The 19,679-nt window shown below is 42.9% G+C and overlaps 1 protein-coding gene across 1 annotated transcript; it reads left to right on the top strand.

The window, feature by feature from the left end:
- Positions 1-260: 260 nt before the first annotated feature.
- Positions 261-19,663, top strand: LOC115203615 (receptor for retinol uptake stra6). Its single transcript, XM_029768446.1, has 18 exons — positions 261-609; positions 1,089-1,155; positions 3,257-3,342; positions 3,794-3,933; positions 7,616-7,782; positions 7,983-8,096; positions 9,461-9,528; positions 14,123-14,205; positions 14,301-14,362; positions 14,550-14,712; positions 15,215-15,290; positions 15,482-15,615; positions 15,829-15,946; positions 16,199-16,300; positions 16,772-16,935; positions 17,684-17,818; positions 18,035-18,171; positions 18,277-19,663. Exons 1-18 carry the CDS (start codon positions 512-514, stop codon positions 18,433-18,435), a joined length of 2,073 nt encoding a protein of 690 aa, XP_029624306.1. The 5' UTR covers positions 261-511; the 3' UTR covers positions 18,436-19,663.
- The last annotated feature ends 16 nt before the right edge of the window (positions 19,664-19,679 follow it).

Here is a 19,679-nt window from a genome sequence, read left to right as displayed (position 1 = left end):
AATGGAAACATTATTATTGGCTCCCTACTTCAATCATGAAACTGAGGTCACTAGAGGTCAAAAGGGTTTTCACCTTCATCCCTCTCGCCATCCTTCTCACACCCCTTGGCCCTGGTCTCCCTCCCTCCTGTCTTTGTGTGCTGTAGTAATCTGGGGTGTTATGTGTTTAGTGTGTGTGTGTGGAATGTATTGGGGTAAGGGTGCATGTTAGACTCTGTTAGGGTGTGAACTAAACTCCTACAGCAGGGACAACACAATTGGACACCTGACCAGAGTTCTCTCTGTACCTCAGACGCTGCACAACCTGAACTCTAAGCTACCCAACACACAGTGGAGAAAGCTACAACTCTCAATACAATTACAACTGATCAATATTTATTGATCGGGAAGTGCTGCGCGGCGTTGGGACATAGCTGCGTTGGAGAGACAGTTGATGATCGAGAGGGGCTAGGTAGATTTCCTCTGGTTTTCACCCGTCAACGTGGACTATAGCAACTGAGACGAGGTCAAGATGAACCAGACCAAGGTGGGAGAAGAGGAACCTTATAACTACTATGACTACTCAGACTGGTACTCAAACAATATGGAACCCACCAGACCTCCAAAAGAGTAAGTATGGGGGTCAGTAAATAGTATACTATTTAACCGAACACTTTTTTATCCAAAGCGACTTACAGTAATACATACATTTTCGTATAGGTGGCCACAGCACAGCGGGAATCACATCTTTCAATCCTGATGTTGCATTATCTTTCTCTACCAACTGAGCCACACAGGATCAGTGCAATGAATTATGGAGGACTGTGTTATAATGTTATTTTGATTTAATTTAATCTAAGATCAGGGTTTCTCAATCACTGACCTGCATGAGCCAAAGTATAGCTGGCTTTCAATTCTTCCAGTTTTTCCCATCTATGATTAAATTATCTATTACAAATGGCATATATTCAGTTCTTAGGTGAAACTCTTGTCAGATTCGCTACTGAGAGCACAGTCAAGATGAACAGGATTTCTAGGGAGTTTGTTTTTGCTCTGCGCAAATGGTTTCTGACGGTCATTGCTCAGCTTGTGTTACATGACTGTTTCAGAGTTATTCTCCCATGTGACCCCACAGCGGATGACCAGCTGTTTCACATATGTATCGCTTCAGTATCTGTAAGTATCGGGCCTACTGACTATTTTCAATATTTACACCTGGTGAAAACATTTTACTGAACCTTGAACAGGAAGTCATGTTGAGACCATGGTCTCTTTTACTAATGAGCCATGTAATTACAGAGATACACATCCAGTACACATTTACCAACAACAATAGGGGTCACAGGTCAAATTAATATCAAATATGAATGTTTGGAATGAATGAAGACAGTGAATGTTTATATAGGCCATGTTCTAAAGGGGATGTTCAGTCAGTACATTGGTGCTACTCTCTATGACCTCAGAAAGCCAACTCCCTCAACATCCTCAGTGATACATGCCATCGTTAGGCCTTGTCCAATTTGTGGTAGAGTGCTCGCTCCACTTTTCTGAGGAGACCAATGGCATGAATTAGAATTGAACTGACATACTGTAGGACTATTCACTTTGGGATTCTGTCAAAATAGAGGACACTCAGAGCACTATGTAGGGTCAACCTGGACTCAGGGGTACACGTAACATAGTAAATGTAAATCCGTGACACTCAAATTGGTAGGAAATGTTAAGTTTGGTATGGTATGTATTCATTTGTGGCTGTCCATCATCCATTTTGTATGATATGTTCCGAATTACAATTCATACGATATCTTACAAATTCCAATTTGTTTTGGCTAACGCTAGCTTAGGTTGCTAATTGGGGGAAGGGAAGGGTTAGCTAACATGCTAAATTAACATGCTAAATAGTTTCAAAGTAGCTAAAAAGTAGTAAGTAGTTCCAATGTTGCTAATTAGATAAAATGCTAAAGTTGTCTGTGATGAAATTCAAACACGCAATATTTTGGATGCTAGACATTCGTGTTCAAATCAAATTAAAATCAAATCAAATCAAATGTTAACCATACACATAGTTAGCAGATGTTATTGGTCATATACACATGGTTAACAGATGTTAATGCGAGTGTAGCGAAATGCTTGTGCTTCTAGTTCCAACAGTGCAGTAATATCTAACAAGTAATCTAACAATTCCCCAACTACTACCTTATACACACAATCTAAAGGGGTGAATGAGAATATGTACATATAAGTATATGGATGAGCGATGGCCGTGCGGCATAGGCAAGGTGCAGTAGATGGTATAAAATACATTATATACTGTACATGTGGTGTGAGTAACGTAAGATATGTAAGCATTATTTAAAGTGGCTAGTGATCCATTTATTAAAGTGTCCAGGGATTGGGTCTCAATGTAGGCAGCAGCCTCTCTGAGTTAGTGATGGCTATTTAACAGTCTAATGGCCTTGAGATAGAAGCTGTTTTTCAATCTCTCGGTCCCAGCCTTGATGCACCTGTACTGACCTCGCCTTTTGGATGATAGCAGTGTGAACAGGCAGTGGCTCGGGTGGTTGTTGTCCTTGATGATCTTTTTGGCCTTCCTGTGACATCGGGTGCCGTAGATGTCATGGAGGGCAGGTAGTTTGCCCCGGTGATGCGTTGTGCAGACCGTACCACCCTCTGGAGAGCCTTGTGGTTGAGGGCAGTGCAGTTGCCGTACCAGGCTGTGATACAGCCCAACAGGATGCTCTCGATTGTGCATCTGTAAAGGTTTGTCAGGGTTTTAGGTGACAGGCCAAATTTCTTCAGCCTCCTGAGGTTGAAGAGGCGCTGTTGCGCCTTCTTCACCACACTGTCTGTGTTGGTGGACCATTTCAGTTTGTCTGTGATGTGTACGCCCACGTTATATGCCCATGTTATACATCCAAACACCCTCCTTTCCTTCTTGCTGTAAGCAACCTTCTGTCCTACGTAACCATACCAAACGTAACATATCATACTCATTTGAGTGTGCCAGGTTTTTTAAGGTTTCCTATGTTACGTCTAGTCTATGAGACCAGGCTGGAAGGGTGGGTCAGCGTCTCCACTTACCAGGGCTCATCAAAAAGAATGAGACAATGTTGAGGTAGCATTCAGAAGGTCCTTTCCTAGGAGTATCTCCGCCATATTATTTCATGCCCTCTGGCTTGACTACAAGGTACATTAGATGATTATTTTAGTTGTACTGTAGTTAAGGAGAGGAATTAGAGTTCCTATTGTATCACTGATGGAATATCTTGTCTCCTAGCTTGTTGTGGTGCTGATTCTAGCAGTCCTGAAGAGGAGAAAGACTCTATGTGAGGGTTTTGCCAGTGGATCAACTGGTATCTCAAGGTAAAGTGCAGGTTCATTTACCAAACATATCAACATGAAGCAACCAGGAACTCTTGTCAACATGTGACAACCCACTGGGCAAATGCTGGTTGAATCAGCGTTGTTTCCATGTAATTTCAACACCAAAATTAAATGTGAGGACATTGAATCAACGTGGAAAACTAATTGGATTTGAAAAAAGAAAGGGAACGTGGGGGAATTTCCTATTATTTTCACCCAAACTTTAACCTAAATCCAATGACATGGTGAAATTCTTTGGTGATTTCATGTTGAATTCATGTTAGTTGACAACTCAACCAAATGTAAATCAGAACTAGACGTTGAACTGACATCTGTGCCCAGCGGGAAACCTCACAAAACACCACTGTTACAAGAACAACTCAGGCTGCCTCATCGCAATAACGTACTATATATATATCTCTGGTCTCTTCCCGCTGTGTGCCCCCACCAGTCCAGTGAACTTCCTGGACCAGACACAGCACAAAGCCCTAGCAGTAGCTGTGTTTGGGCTGGTCTTCAGCAAGCTGTCTGTATTGGTCCTGGCTCCAGATCCCCTGCCCTTCTCCAAAGACACCCCTCAGGAAATCAAAGGTGAGCAGCTGTGTCCCTGTCCCATTAAAACCTCTTGAATGTAAAGTCCCCATATTTGGTGACCCTTTTTTAAAATGTTTTATTCAATTCAGTCTGGTATGAGAAAGGTAGCCCCTATCTGCAAAGGTGTCTGCAGTCAGCTGAGTATCTTGGCTGTTGATCGGTGCCTTCAAATCTTCGGTGTGACTTACTACCATATATGGGCATACACATTTATAAGTGCAGGTCGAGCCGATGGCCTCATTTCAAGATGGCTGCTACCTACATGTCGGTTAGCGTTGTGAAGCATAAACGACATAATCACGGAATACGTCGATAGACACCGAAAGCCGGGACTCCACAGATCATAAGGATGTCTTCTTTGTCTGCCTGTGACCTACCGTTATCGATCACCAGCCTATTGCCATGTTATCTGATGATGTATGACTTAATGGCAACATCCAATGTCCACCGAGTGACTAGATCTTTGATGTTGCCTACTTACGCGCTGTAGGCATCCATTACACAGGGGATTGGCTACTATGGCACTTTGATAGTATTGTAGCCAATGAGATAAGCTTTCAAGAGATATGCAGCTGACCTGAGTGGGACAAAGCAATGCCTAGAACCTTTAAACATCTGACACTTTGGAGAGGTTGAAAGGACACTTAAATACACCCTGGATACCCCATAACACCACCACATTGTTGGAGTGAGGTTGATATGGAAGAAACTGTGTTTTCTTCTGAACAAATAGTATTTAGGGATTGCAAATATGTAATAGCACTGGAATGATCTAATTTACAGGCATATGTCACTTTGGAGAGGTTTAGGGACACTTGGAAACGTCCCGTGACCACACCTGACACCACTTACTAAAAACATCTGCCCATTTCTTGTTGTTAGATCTATCAATCCCATTTCCCCCCTGATGTTGATCACATGTTGTGGAAGCCATCTGATGTGTTTCCAGGTCTAGTCATCAATAATTCACTTCTAGCTTGTCAATGAAAGAAGACTTTTAAAAAATTACTTTAAAAAAACGGTTATTTTGTGTGTGTTTGATCTGGTGTATTCTGAACTATAACTCCTATCTATCTTCTGATCATTTCTTCAGATGTCTTCTTTCCAAATATACCCAAGTTCTTGCATGTCAGAATCAAGTAATTACAGATGAATGGCAGTTACTTTTGGGTATGTCTATTTTGGCGAAAATCTACATTTTGCCATTACATTTCAGAGGTTTTAAACAGTGACCCTCTTTATTGGCCTTTTATTTCTCTATGCACACTGTTGCCCTACACACTCTCACACACTTTCACTCCAACACACACACAAACACTCACTCCATCATCTGCTCACTCACACACAACATGCACATACATTGGTACTGACTCTACACACGTGCACACCCACTCACATACAAGCTGCTGATACTTAAAAAAATGTTTTGTCCTGTTGCCTAGTTACCTTACTCCTATACATACAGTGCCAGTCAAAAGTTTGGACACACCTACTCATTCAAGGTTTTTTCTTTATTTTTTACTATTTTCTACATTGTAGAATAATAGTGAAGACATCAAAACTATAAAATAACACATATGGAATCATGTAGTAACCAAAAAATGTGTTAAATCAAAATATATTTTATATTGATTCTTCAAAGTAGCCACCCTTTGCCTTGATGACAGCTTTGCACACTCTTGTCATTCTCTCAACCAGCTTCATGAGGAATGCTTTTTCAACAGTCTTGAAGGAGTTCCCACATATGCTGAGCACTTGTTGGCTGCTTTTCCTTCACTCTGCGGTTTAACTCATCATGTAATACAATGAGGGAAAAAAGTATTTGATCCCCTGCTGATTTGGTACATTTGCCCACTGACAAAGAAATGATCAGTCTATAATTTTAATGGTAGGTTTATTTGAACAGTGAGAGACAGAATAACAACCAAAAAATCCAGAAAACGCATGTCAAAAATGTTATAAATTGATTTGCATTTTAATGAGGGAAATAAGTATTTGTCCCCTCTGCAAAACATGACTTAGTACTTGGTGGCAAAACCCTTGTTGGCAATCACAGAGGTCAGACATTTCTTGTAGTTGGCCACCAGGTTTGCACACATCTCAGGAGGGATTTTGTCCCACTCCTCTTTGCAGATCTTCTCCAAGTCATTAAGGTTTCGAGGCTGACGTTTGGCAACTCGAACCTTCAGCTCCCTCCACAGATTTTCTATTGGATTAAGGTCTGGAAACTGGCTAGGCCACTCCAGGACCTTAATGTGCTTCTTCTTGAGCCACTCCTTTGTTGCCTTGGCCGTGTGTTTTGGGTCATTGTCATGCTGGAATACCCATCCACGACCCATTTTCAATGCTCTGGCTGAGGGAAGGAGGTTCTCACCCAAGATTTGACGGTACATGGCCCCGTCCATCGTCCCTTTGATGAGGTGAAGTTGTCCTGTCCCCTTAGCAGAAAAACACCCCCAAAGCGTAATGTTTCCACCTCCATGTTTGACGGTGGGGATGACGTTCTTGGGCTCCTCCTCCAAACACGGCGAGTTGAGTTGATGCCAAAGAGCTCCATTTTGGTCTCATTTGACCACAACACTTTCACCCAGTTGTCCTCTGAATCATTCAGATGTTCATTGGCAAACTTCAGATGGGCATGTATATGTGCTTTTTTGAGCAGGGGGACCTTGCGGGCGCTGCAGGATTTCAGTCCTTCACGGCGTAGAGTGTTACCAATTGTTTTCTTGGTGACTATGGTCCCAGCTGCCTTGAGATCATTGACAAGATCCTCCCGTGTAGTTCTGGGCTGATTCCTCACCGTTCTCATGATCATTGCAACTCCACGAGGTGAGATCTTGCATGGAGCCCCAGGCCGAGGGAGATTGACAGTTCTTCTGTGGACAGGTGTCTTTTTTACAGGTAACAAGCTGCGGTTAGGAGCACTCCCTTTAAGAGTGTGCTCCTAATCTCAGCTCGTTACCTGTATAAAAGACACCTGGGAGCCAGAAATCTTTCTGATTGAGAGGGGGTCAAATACTTATTTCCCTCATTAAAATGCAAATGTCATCGGCGTCGTAAGTGACAGACCAAGGCGCAGCGGGTATAGTGCTCATCTTCTTTCTTTATTTAGAGAGAACACTCAAACAAAATAAACACACGACAAAACAGTTCCGTAAGGCACACAGGCTATACAGAAAACAACCACCACAAACCCAAAGGAAAAAAGGGCTGCCTAAGTATGGCTTCCAATCAGAGACATCAAAAGACACCTGCCTCTGATTGGAAACCATACTCAGCCACACATAGAAACTGAACATAGAAAATGAAAACTAGAACAAATCCCCTCTAAACAAACCAACCCCAAAACACACAAAGCCAACACCCCCAGCCACGCCCTGACCATACTACAATGACAAATAACCCCTTTTACTGGTCAGGACGTGACAGCAAATCAATTTATAACATTTTTGACATGCTTTTTCTGGATTTTTTGTTGTTATTCTTTCTCTCACTGTTCAATTAAACCTACCATTAAAATTATAGACTGATCATTTCTTTGTCAGTGGGCAAATGTACCAAATCAGCAGGGATCAAATACTTGTTTCCCTCACTGTACCTTCTGGAACAGTATAAACACATTGAAGGATGAACTGGTGTGATACTAAATACAGACTGTGTGTGTTCCTACTCCTTCCAGAGTACATGAAGCTCATCGCCATCTTCTACTGGCCTGCCCTGTACTACCCACTCCTGGCCTGTGGCACGCTCCACAGTAAACTGGGCTATGTGCTGGGCAGTCTATTCTCCTGGACCCACTTTGCTGTCCTCGTCTGGCAGAAGATTGACTGTCCCAAAACACCAGAGGTAATATCATCTGATATTTAATGTGGGGAAAAAAAGGGGGCACATCTTTTTTTTGTTGCGTCATATTTAACAGAATTCATATCTCAAGCTTGAAATGTTCTATAATACATTATCTTAAAATGTTGTATCTACCATAACAAACTGGTAAAAAAATCTGTACGTTTTGTATTGATATGTTTTCCATTCTCTTGTCTTCACAGCTGTATAAGTACTATTCCCTGCTGGCCAGTCTCCCACAGATAGGCTGTCTGGGATTCCTCTGTATCAAGTACCCAATACTGTTTCTCAAAGGTGCTAAGGCTAATGGTTCTGAGGTGAGGGAAGACTGCTTTTTGACCAATGAGTGTATAGTCATAAACCTACCATCCGTTGTAGTCTCTCTTTAAGGTTTTGATAAGAACAATATCAAAGTTTCATGATCCCTGCCTGTATTTAGGTTGTCAAAACGCTGGGGTTACTGTCCTGCTCGTCAAATATCTGGATGAGAACTGCCTGTATTTAGGTTGTCAAAACGCTGGGGTTATTGTCCTGCTCGTCAAATATCTGGATGAGAACTGCCTGTATTTAGGTTGTCAAAACGCTGGGTTTACTGTCCTGCTCGTCAAATATCTGGATGAGAACTGCCTGTATTTAGGTTGTCAAAACGCTGGGGTTACTGTCCTGCTCGTCAAATATCTGGATGAGAACTGCCTGTATTTATGTTGTCAAAACGCTGGGGTTACTGTCCTGCTCGTCAAATATCTGGATGAGAACTGCCTGTATTTAGGTTGTCAAAACGCTGGGGTTACTGTCCTGCTCGTCAAATATCTGGATGAGAACTGCCTGTATTTAGGTTGTCAAAACGCTGGGGTTACTGTCCTGCTCGTCAAATATCTGGATGAGAACTGCCTGTATTTAGGTTGTCAAAACGCTGGGTTTACTGTCCTGCTCGTCAAATATCTGGATGAGAACTGCCTGTATTTAGGTTGTCAAAACGCTGGGGTTACTGTCCTGCTCGTCAAATATCTGGATGAGAACTGCCTGTATTTAGGTTGTCAAAACGCTGGGGTTACTGTCCTGCTCGTCAAATATCTGGATGAGAACTGCCTGTATTTAGGTTGTCAAAACACTGGGGTTATTGTCCTGCTCGTCAAATATCTGGATGAGAACTGCCCCATGATGCTTATGGGATATCTATGTAAAAAACTAAACGTAGCCCTTCACGAGATTTAAAGTTATGAAACTACATCAACCACGTAACTTGTAACCAAAGGTCTGATTACGTAAACAGCTTGGATGGAATTGATTTAGTATAATATCCCAGCACAGATTATGACCCAGGAATGTTATTTCTCTCAAGGTTTACACAATGCAGTGTTTATTTCACTGTAATCTGTGGATTGTCACGCTGTAAACTGTCGGTGACAGTGAGATCATGTGAGGTGTTTAATCTGTCTGTGTTGTAATCACATTTACAGTTCTAACGTCATCACACATTTTTTTAATGTGAATTTTCTGCATCCAAATGATTGATTCTATGCAGTGTTGCAGGTGGCCAGTGTTGCAGGTGGCCAGTGCTGCAGGTGGCCAGTGTTGCAGGTGGTCAGTGTTGCAGGTGGTCAGTGTTGCCACATCATGCAACCATAATGTTTATGTGTTAATAATTAAACAGTTTGATTCTGATACCATTTGGCTTCAGGACCTGGACAGCAGCTACTACACAGACTACGTGAAATTAATTCTAAAGAAGAAAAAGTCAAACATCAGGTGGGGTTTATGAGGAAAAACAGGATACTAAAACTGAATGACCAGACTGTTTAATTATGAGAGAAACAAGATACTAAACTGAATGACCAGACTGTGTTTTATTATGAGAGAAACAAGATACTAAACTGAATGACCAGACTGTGTTTTATTATGAGAGAAACAAGATACTAAACTGAATGACCAGACTGTGTTTTATTATGAGAGAAACAAGATACTAAACTGAATGACCAGACTGTTTTATTATGAGAGAAACAAGATACTAAACTGAATGACCAGACTGTGTTTTATTATGAGAGAAACAAGATACTAAACGGAATGACCAGACTGTGTTTTATTATGAGAGAAACAAGATACTAAACTGAATGACTAGACTGTGTTTTATTATGAGAGAAACAAGATACTAAACTCAATGACCAGACTGTGTTTTATTATGAGAGAAACAAGATACTAAACTGAATGACCAGACTGTTTTATTATGAGAGAAACAAGATACTAAACTGAATGACCAGACTGTGTTTTATTATGAGAGAAACAAGATACTAAACTGAATGACCAGACTGTTTTATTATGAGAGAAACAAGATACTAAACTGAATGACCAGACTGTGTTTTATTATGAGAGAAACAAGATACTAAACTGAATGACCAGACTGTGTTTTATTATGAGAGAAACAAGATACTAAACTGAATGACCAGACTGTTTTATTATGAGAGAAACAAGATACTAAACTGAATGACCAGACTGTTTTATTATGAGAGAAACAAGATACTAAACTGAATGACCAGACTGTGTTTTATTATGAGAGAAACAAGATACTAAACTGAATGACCAGTCTGTTTTATTATGAGAGAAACAAGATACTAACCTGAATGACCAGACTGTGTTTTATTATGAGAGAAACAAGATACTAAACTGAATGACCAGACTGTTTTATTATGAGAGAAACAAGATACTAACCTGAATGACCAGACTGTGTTTTATTATGAGAGAAACAAGATACTAAACTGAATGACCAGACTGTGTTTTATTATGAGAGAAACAAGATACTAAACTGAATGACTAGACTGTGTTTTATTATGAGAGAAACAAGATACTAAACTCAATGACCAGACTGTCACGTCCTGGCCAGTATATAAGGTTAATTGTTTGTAGTTTGGTCAGGGCGTGACAGAGGGTATTTGTTTTATGTGGTTCGGGGTGGTGTGTTTGTGTAAAGGGTGTTTGATTTAGTATGTCCGGGTTTTGGTTTATGTCTAGGTAGTTCTATGTGGAGTCTAGTATGTCTGTTTCTATGTCTGGTGAATTGGTGTTGGGACTCTCAGTTGAAGGCAGGTGTTTTCTATCTGCCTTTGATTGAGAGTCTCATAAATGAGGGTGTGTTTGTGTTTGTGTTTTGGTGGGTGATTGTTCTGTGTTCAGCCCTAGGCTTTGCCAGACTGTTAGTTGTTCGTTTGTTCTAGTGGTTTTGTTATTTTGTATTCAGTGGTTTTTGTAAGTGAATAAATCTAAATATGAGCATACACGTACCTGCTGCGTATTGGTCTACATTTTCAGACGACGATTTCGTTATATCGGCGGAAGACGAAGACGACAACCGTGACAGAATCACCCACCACCAAAGGACCAAGCAGCAGGAGAACAGCATGGATGGATGGACATGGGTGGATTTAAGGAGGTTCGTGTCCAGGGCTATGGAAGAGTTAAGGGAACCCGAGAGGCAGCCCCAAGAAATTTTTGGGGGGGGGCACAAGGGCTGTGAAGAGGGGCAAGGATGGAGCCCCAGGCCAGCTCCCCGCACTAGCCCTGAGGTACGTGTCTCCAATCTGGTACGCCCAGTACCAGCACCCCGCACCAAGCCCAAGGTGCGTGTCCCCAGCCCCGCCAGTCAACAGTCGTCGGAGCTGCCCGCCAGTCAACAGTCGTCGGAGCTGCCCGTCAGTCAACAGTCGTCGGAGCTGCCCGTCAGTCAACAGTCGTCGGAGCTGCCCGTCAGTCAACAGTCGTCGGAGCTGCCCGTCAGTCAACAGTCGTCGGAGCTGCCCGTCAGTCAACAGTCGTCGGAGCTGCCCGTCAGTCAACAGTCGTCGGAGCTGCCCGTCAGTCAACAGTCGTCGGAGCTGCCCGTCAGTCAACAGTCGTCGGAGCTGCCCGTCAGTCAACAGTCGTCGGAGCTGCCCGTCAGTCAACAGTCGTCGGAGCTGCCCGCCAGTCAACAGTCGCCGGAGTGGTCAGACTGCGCTGAACTGCCGGAGTGGCCAGACTGCGCTGAACTGCCGGAGTGGCCAGACTGCGCTGAACTGCCGGAGTGGCCAGACTGCGCTGAACTGCCGGAGTGGCCAGACTGCGCTGAACTGCCGGAGTGGCCAGACTGCGCTGAACTGCCGGAGTGGCCAGACTGCGCTGAACTGCCGGAGTGGCCAGACTGCGCTGAACTGCCGGAGTGGCCAGACTGCGCTGAACTGCCGGAGTGGCCAGACTGCGCTGAACTGCCGGAGTGGCCAGACTGCGCTGAACTGCCGGAGTGGCCAGACTGCGCTGAACTGCCGGAGTGGCCAGACTGCGCTGAACTGCCGGAGTGGCCAGACTGCCCTGACCTGCCGGAGTGGCCAGACTGCCCTGACCTGCCGGAGTGGCCAGACTGCCCTGACCTGCCGGAGTGGCCAGACTGCCCTGACCTGCCGGAGTGGCCAGACTGCCCTGACCTGCCGGAGTGGCCAGACTGCCCTGACCTGCCGGAGTGGCCAGACTGCCCTGACCTGCCGGAGTGGCCAGACTGCCCTGACCTGCCGGAGTGGCCAGACTGCCCTGACCTGCCGGAGTGGCCAGACTGCCCTGACCGCCCCGAGCTGACAGACTGCCCAGACCGCCCCGAGCTGACAGACTGCCCAGACCGCCCCGAGCTGACAGACTGCCCAGACCGCCCCGAGCTGACAGACTGCCCAGACCGCCCCGAGCTGACAGACTGCCCAGACCGCCCCGAGCTGACAGACTGCCCAGAGCCGCCAGACTGCCCCGAACTGCCAGACTGCCTGGAACGGCCAGAACCTGAGCCGCCTCCAATATAGGTGGGTTGGGGAGGGGGGGTGTAGCACAGTGCCGTCGTTGACGGCAGCCACCCTCCCTTCCCTCCCTTTAGAAAGGGGGAAATCTTTCTTTTGGGTATTGTTTGGGGGTATTTATATTTTTTTTGTGTTAAGGTGCTTCTGGGGTAGCACCTTTAAGGGGGGGGTACTGTCACGTCCTGGCCAGTATATAAGGTTAATTGTTTGTAGTTTGGTCAGGGCGTGACAGAGGGTATTTGTTTTATGTGGTTCGGGGTGGTGTGTTTGTGTAAAGGGTGTTTGATTTAGTATGTCCGGGTTTTGGTTTATGTCTAGGTAGTTCTATGTGGAGTCTAGTATGTCTGTTTCTATGTCTGGTGAATTGGTGTTGGGACTCTCAGTTGAAGGCAGGTGTTTTCTATCTGCCTTTGATTGAGAGTCTCATAAATGAGGGTGTGTTTGTGTTTGTGTTTTGGTGGGTGATTGTTCTGTGTTCAGCCCTAGGCTTTGCCAGACTGTTAGTTGTTCGTTTGTTCTAGTGGTTTTGTTATTTTGTATTCAGTGGTTTTTGTAAGTGAATAAATCTAAATATGAGCATACACGTACCTGCTGCGTATTGGTCTACATTTTCAGACGACGATTTCGTTATATCGTCGGAAGACGAAGACGACAACCGTGACACAGACTGTGTTTTATTATGAGAGAAACAAGATACTAAACTGAATGACCAGACTGTTTAATTATGAGAGAAACAAGATACTAAACTGAATGACCAGACTGTGTTTTATTATGAGAGAAACAAGATACTAAACTGAATGACCAGTCTGTTTTATTATGAGAGAAACAAGATACTAACCTGAATGACCAGACTGTGTTTTATTATGAGAGAAACAAGATACTAAACTGAATGACCAGACTGTTTTATTATGAGAGAAACAAGATACTAACCTGAATGACCAGACTGTGTTTTATTATGAGAGAAACAAGATACTAAACTGAATGACCAGACTGTGTTTTATTATGAGAGAAACAAGATACTAAACTGAATGACCAGACTGTTTTATTATGAGAGAAACAAGATACTAACCTGAATGACCAGACTGTGTTTTATTATGAGAGAAACAAGATACTAAACTGAATGACCAGACTGTGTTTTATTATGAGAGAAACAAGATACTAAACTGAATGACCAGACTGTGTTTTATTATGAGAGAAACAAGATACTAAACTGAATGACCAGACTGTGTTTTATTATGAGAGACAAGATACTAAACTGAATGACCAGACTGTGTTTTATTATGAGAGAAACAAGATACTAAACTGAATGACCAGACTGTGTTTTATTATGAGAGAAACAAGATACTAAACTGAATGACCAGACTGTGTTTTATTATGAGAGAAACAAGATACTAAACTGAATGACCAGACTATGTTTTATTATGAGAGAAAGAAGATACTAAACTGAATGACCAGTCTGTGTTTTATTCTATGACAAAAACTAAGTAATGATGACTGCAGCCTGCAGTTATTGACATCATTGTGTTTTTGTTCAGTACCTCTATCAGATCAGATAAACCCAAACTGTTGGAGATAATAAAAGACACAGTCAAGTCCTATATCTACACACCACAGAAAGGTAAGCCTCGAGGGTTTTGACAATTTGTCTGCTAATCTTTTTTTTTTAAACAAAATATCCTAATGATACCATTGTTTCAAAATGATTTTTTGTAGTTTTCCGGTTTCCACTAAAGCTGGCGATCTCAGCATTTGTGTCCTGCATAGCAGTTTATCAGGTAAGAAATACTGCAGTTAATTAGGAATCCATCACATTTCAGCAAAACATAACAATAATCAAAGGAACATAACAACAATCCACATCAAAGGTTGGTTGTGAACATGGCTGCTTTCAGATAACTTGACAAGATGCCAGTTTTTTTTATAGAAATAACTCTAACAGCCATGTGGTCATCCATCCCCTAGGTGGCGCTGCTGCTGGTAATACTGGTGATCCCCACCCTCCATATAGTCCGTGCTGGTATAGACGACAAGTTCCCCTTCCTTCTGGAGAGCTTTGGTATTGTCCTATCAGAGGACAGGATGGAGGTGGTCCAGATAGTTATTCACTATACCTGGTGTCTGGAAGGTGGGTGTCTGTCCTGTATTTACTGAGATGAGCTGCAGCATCGGGTGATAAGACAGTTACCTGTGTGGGTTGATCCTGGCCTGTTCGTTATGTTGTGTAGTGTGTTACCTGTGTGGGTTGATCCTGGCCTTTTCGTTATGTTGTGTAGTGTGTTACCTGTGTGGGTTGATCCTGGCCTGTTCGTTATGTTGTGTAGTGTTTTACCTGTGTGGGTTGATCCTGGCCTGTTCGTTATGTTGTGTAGTGTGTTACCTGTGTGGGTTGATCCTGGCCTGTTCGTTATGTTGTGTAGTGTTTTACCTGTGTGGGTTGATCCTGGCCTGTTCGTTATGTTGTGTAGTGTTTTACCTGTGTGGGTTGATCCTGGCCTGTTCGTTATGTTGTGTAGTGTTTTACCTGTGTGGGTTGATCCTGGCCTGTTCGTTATGTTGTGTAGTGTGTTACCTGTGTGGGTTGATCCTGGCCTGTGCGTTGATCCTGGCCTGTGCGTTATGTTTTGTAGTGTGTTACCTGTGTGGATTGACCCTGGCCTGTTCGCTCACCCTGATCATGCTCATGAGGTCCATGATCCTTCACAGGTAAATACTTTTGATCAGCCAACACAGTAACACAGTATCACACTAACACAGTTACATAGTATCACACTAACACAGTATCACAGTAACTATATCAGTGCACCAAACATTGTGTTCTTTTGTACGTTCAAGAAACAATGGCAAAATACAATACATGCATAACTAATTCTATTTCTTCATGTTTCTACCATCAGATGGAACCTTCAGGGCTTGTACAGAGGAGATATTTACAACGTGTATAATTGCCAGAAGAGCATCCGTCCGTCTCAGACAGGCCTAGTGTGTTGGATGGGCTTCACTGGATATCAGGCTTCTGTCATCTCTTTAGGTAGGCTGACCTGACACAGTGGTTTTAATTCCTAATTAAATTATTATCCAATTACCATTTTACCCTATAGTTCTTCAGTAAATACTTGGTCATTTCTGTGTGCTACCAACCTCAATTCCTTTTAAAACTTACTTTTAAAATGAATTTTATGAAAGAGGGCAGTTATATTCTTATTCTAGATTCCTCTCTTACTATTTCATATTATTTTGTCAGGAATGGTCCTCCAGACTCTGGTCTTCTTCATCTGTTTTGTGTGGTTGGTGTTCCTCATCATCATCCCCATCTTGTATGGCCAGAACCTCATACTTTTCCAGGTCGCTGCCAAGGCCTGGTGAGTGCATCTTAAATTTAACAAGATTTGGTTCTGCCTGCTTATATGGAATCATACTCTTGCCATGAAGCCTTTATCTGATTTTCAAGCACCATCTTACAGAAATATTTTGACCAGCTAGCTTATCACCACAATACACTTTGAATTGATTAAGATATTCAACAGTTGATAAGAGCCTATTTTTTTCATATTGTGTGGATTATTTTCATATTGTGTGGATTATTTTCCCATTGTGGTATCTGATCTCACCAGGCCTGTGTGGGTGACGTTGATACTGACTATTACTCTACAACACGTGACAGCCAGGTTTGCTTTCATCAAAAAGGATGCTGGGACTAGAGACTTGAACAACAGGTACTAAGATTCTAGAACTCTATAAATGATTTACTTTATGTATTTGTTTATTTTTAACTTTTTTCTCAGAACTAGTGACATCATAGATTACACCAGGGTTTCCCGAAATCAGACTTCGTGACCCCAAGGGGTGCACGTTTTGGTTTTTGCCCTAGGAATACACAGCTGATTCAAATAATCAAGCGTTGATCATTTGAATCAGCTGTGTAGTGTTATGGCAAAAACCAAAACGTGCACCCCTTGGGGTTCCGAGGACCGATTTTGAGGAAAAGCTGGATTACACACTTCTTGAGTTGAAAGATGGGTTTCTTTTCTTTTTGGTATATTTCATGTTAACATGAAAAATGACAAAAAATTCAAATGAGTTTTTTTTTCAAGGGGGACATGCCCCCGGACCCCCTGTACTTTCTTAACACCATTGATCCATCCAAAGTAGAACTAACTAGATGTATATTGGCTGTGTTGTTCCAGAGGCAGTCTGTTCCTGCTTACCTACCTGCTCTTCCTGATCAACATTGTGGTGGGGTTGATAGCAGCCATCTGGAGGATAGTCATCACTGCCCTCTATAACATCATCCACATGGGGCGCATGGACATCAGCCTCCTCAACCGCGCTGCTGAAACTTACGACCCGGGTATGTCAACATACAGTTCAGGGAATTATATAGTAACTTTTTTGAAAGGCCTAATGCCTAGTTACATTGTCTGTAACCTGAATGAATGTGTGCGTTTCTGTGAGAAATAAGGGTTTGAGGACCTTGTTGGCTGGACATATGCCTAGGGAGACAGCAACCTTACCTTGGTCCAGTGCCAGCCAGCCCTGTCTCTCTTGACCTCTTGGTTGGCCAGTCCAAGCAGATTATTTGTTCAGATGGTGATGAAACATAAATATGTAAAAGATAGAAAAATACCAAAGGCATGCCCAAACTAAAGACTCCAAAAACCCACAAAAGGCATAATGGCCACCAAACAAAACCAGCAGCCTCACGGTTTGCCAGCTGGGACACTGACTGACCATCACCCTAATTGGCAGCACCTAGTGTGCTTATCAACCAGGCTCAGCACTTAAACAAGGTTGCTACTGCCCCCTGGGGGATGTAGTGTGGAAGTGGTAGTGACTTGTTGTGGGCTGTCTAAACTACCTAACCTATTCCATAACAAATTAATGTGAAGTATTCTCACGTATGGTGACCACGTTCATTAGCAATCATCTAACAATAACCCATGTAATTGAAAAACATTTCTGAAAGATGTCCCTGATGCAATTCCATCAATGTTTTACCTGCTCTGAAATACACAGGTGAACAGGTTAAACCTAACACATTGGTTTATGAATATGAGCCCTGAATATGTCTGACTCCCTGACCTCTGACCTTCATACAGCTTATTGTTACTACACCCACTACCTGAAGGTAGAGGTCAGCCAATCCCACCCTGTGATGAAGGCCTTCTGTGGGCTGGCACTGCAGGCTGCTTCGGCTGGAGGTGCTGGGCAGAAGATGCGAGACGCGGAGGAAGGTTGTTATAGACATACACACTCATACACGGATTTGCACAAAGGGTGTGGCCTTTTATGTCCCTCGCAGACACTTCCCAGACATGACATTGACTGAACCTACTACTACACAATGTGGAATTTATATCACCAAATAATTCCATCCATCCATCCAGTGTCAGTCTCTTGCTCTGCCCTGACAGCCTGCTCCTCCTCCTCCTCATTCTCCATGCTTTCAGGGATCCAGCTGGTGAATCAGGAGAAGAGACAGGACAAGGTGGTTAACAGCAGGAGGGTGCGGGCACGCTGGCAGTTACTCTACACACTGGTCAACAACCCATCTCTACTGGGGTCCAGAAAACACTACCAGCTGCAGGTCGGTCGCCAAAATAGAGAGTAGAAAAGAAGGCCAGCAACCTGTGTGTTTGTGTGTGTGACAATTTCCTGTACTCTACAAGACAAAGTATTTTTTATTCTCCAGCCCTCTGACAGCTTCGTGAATGGAACGAACCGTAGCGCCGTGGCAGGAAGCAAGAAAGACGCCAGCAGCAAAGACGCCAGCAGCAAACCCACCGCTGCTGAGGCAGGCGCTGCCACACCCACTGCCGCTGCCACCGACGCTGCTGCTGCTGCTAACTGAGACCATGACACACGGTCATGACTGATGTCATGTGGTTTATGGGGTACTGACGCTCTGCTGCTCTCTATAGAACCCAATGTTCCAACTGCTTGGTCTTCAGGGTAGCAGTTGACTGTAGAGGCCTGTATTTCTGTGGGTTGCAGTCAAGTGCCTTGGCTGGTTCAGCTCCACATGAAGTGAATCTCTATGTATGTTGCTTTCTGTGTCATAATGTTGTCTGCAATGTCGATTTCAAAATTTTCTGGTCTATTATTTAGTTTTTGTAAAGGTCGTTATGGTGAAATAGTACAAAATCTCAACGGTTGCATGTGTTTGGTTATGATGCACGGAATACATCCTGTTTTAGCATCCACTATCCACCCCTTCATTTAATGTACTGCCCTTTATCAGTTGTTTCAGTAAGTTTTCAGAGGTTGAGATATTTGCTTTCAAAATATATGCAAGAACAATGATACAACATTTACACAAAAAATAAATGTAACTGACGTCACAATCCAGTGTGAAAAAATCTACTGTTTTTCTCCTAGGTTGGAGTATGTGATTAAGACTCTTATTTTGAAAGAGAGACTTATTTTCTAACAAATAAAACAGTTTTAAAGTAAATACAGGGGAACAACAAACGTGTAAGCATGTTTTCAAGAACCATGATGACTGCGTATGGAAACCCATTTTACAGAAGCCAATATTCAGACAGTTCATTCGTAATACAACAAGCCTTTTTTTGGCATTTCACTATAGATGGAATAACACGCCATGTCAGGAAGCTGCAAATCAATAATGAACAAGCATTCCTTGTCAATACTTTATTACTTCAGGCACATATAGCAGAGGATGAACACTGAGGCAATTTACACATCTTAACACTTACATTTAATCATACGCTATCAACATGTAACACTTATCTTACTGTCAAAATGTAAGAGTTGCGTAACAGTGGGGGTTTTAATGGATATGAGATAGAGACATACGGATCATATATATTATTGACACAATACCAGGTTAAAGGTTACTGTGAAATGACTTACAACAATAGCTTGTAACTGCTTAAGGGTTTGTTGGCAACAGTGAAGTGGACATTCACTCTAGATTTAAAAACAACAAATAGTGTGCACAGCTGTCATCATGGCAAAGGGGAGGGGCTACTTTGAAGAATCTAAAATCTAAAATATATTTTAAATTGGTTAACACTTTTTTTTTGGTTACTACATGATTCAATATGTGTTATTTCATAGTTTTGATGTCCT

This window comes from Salmo trutta, chromosome 12 (assembly GCF_901001165.1).
Source record: "Salmo trutta chromosome 12, fSalTru1.1, whole genome shotgun sequence".
Taxonomy (NCBI): domain Eukaryota; kingdom Metazoa; phylum Chordata; class Actinopteri; order Salmoniformes; family Salmonidae; genus Salmo; species Salmo trutta.
The sequence above is the reverse complement of the archived record's forward strand: the minus strand, read 5'-3'. Positions and strand labels throughout refer to the sequence as shown.

Coding starts and splice junctions, on each gene's coding strand:
- LOC115203615 (XM_029768446.1), top strand. CDS start 512: ATGAACCAGACCAAGGTGGGAGAAGAGGAACCTTATAACTACTATGAC. Junction 8,097..9,460: donor CTAAGGCTAATGGTTCTGAG/GTGAGGGAAGAC, acceptor ATTTGGCTTCAG/GACCTGGACAGCAGCTACTA. Junction 9,529..14,122: donor AAGAAAAAGTCAAACATCAG/GTGGGGTTTATG, acceptor GTTTTTGTTCAG/TACCTCTATCAGATCAGATA.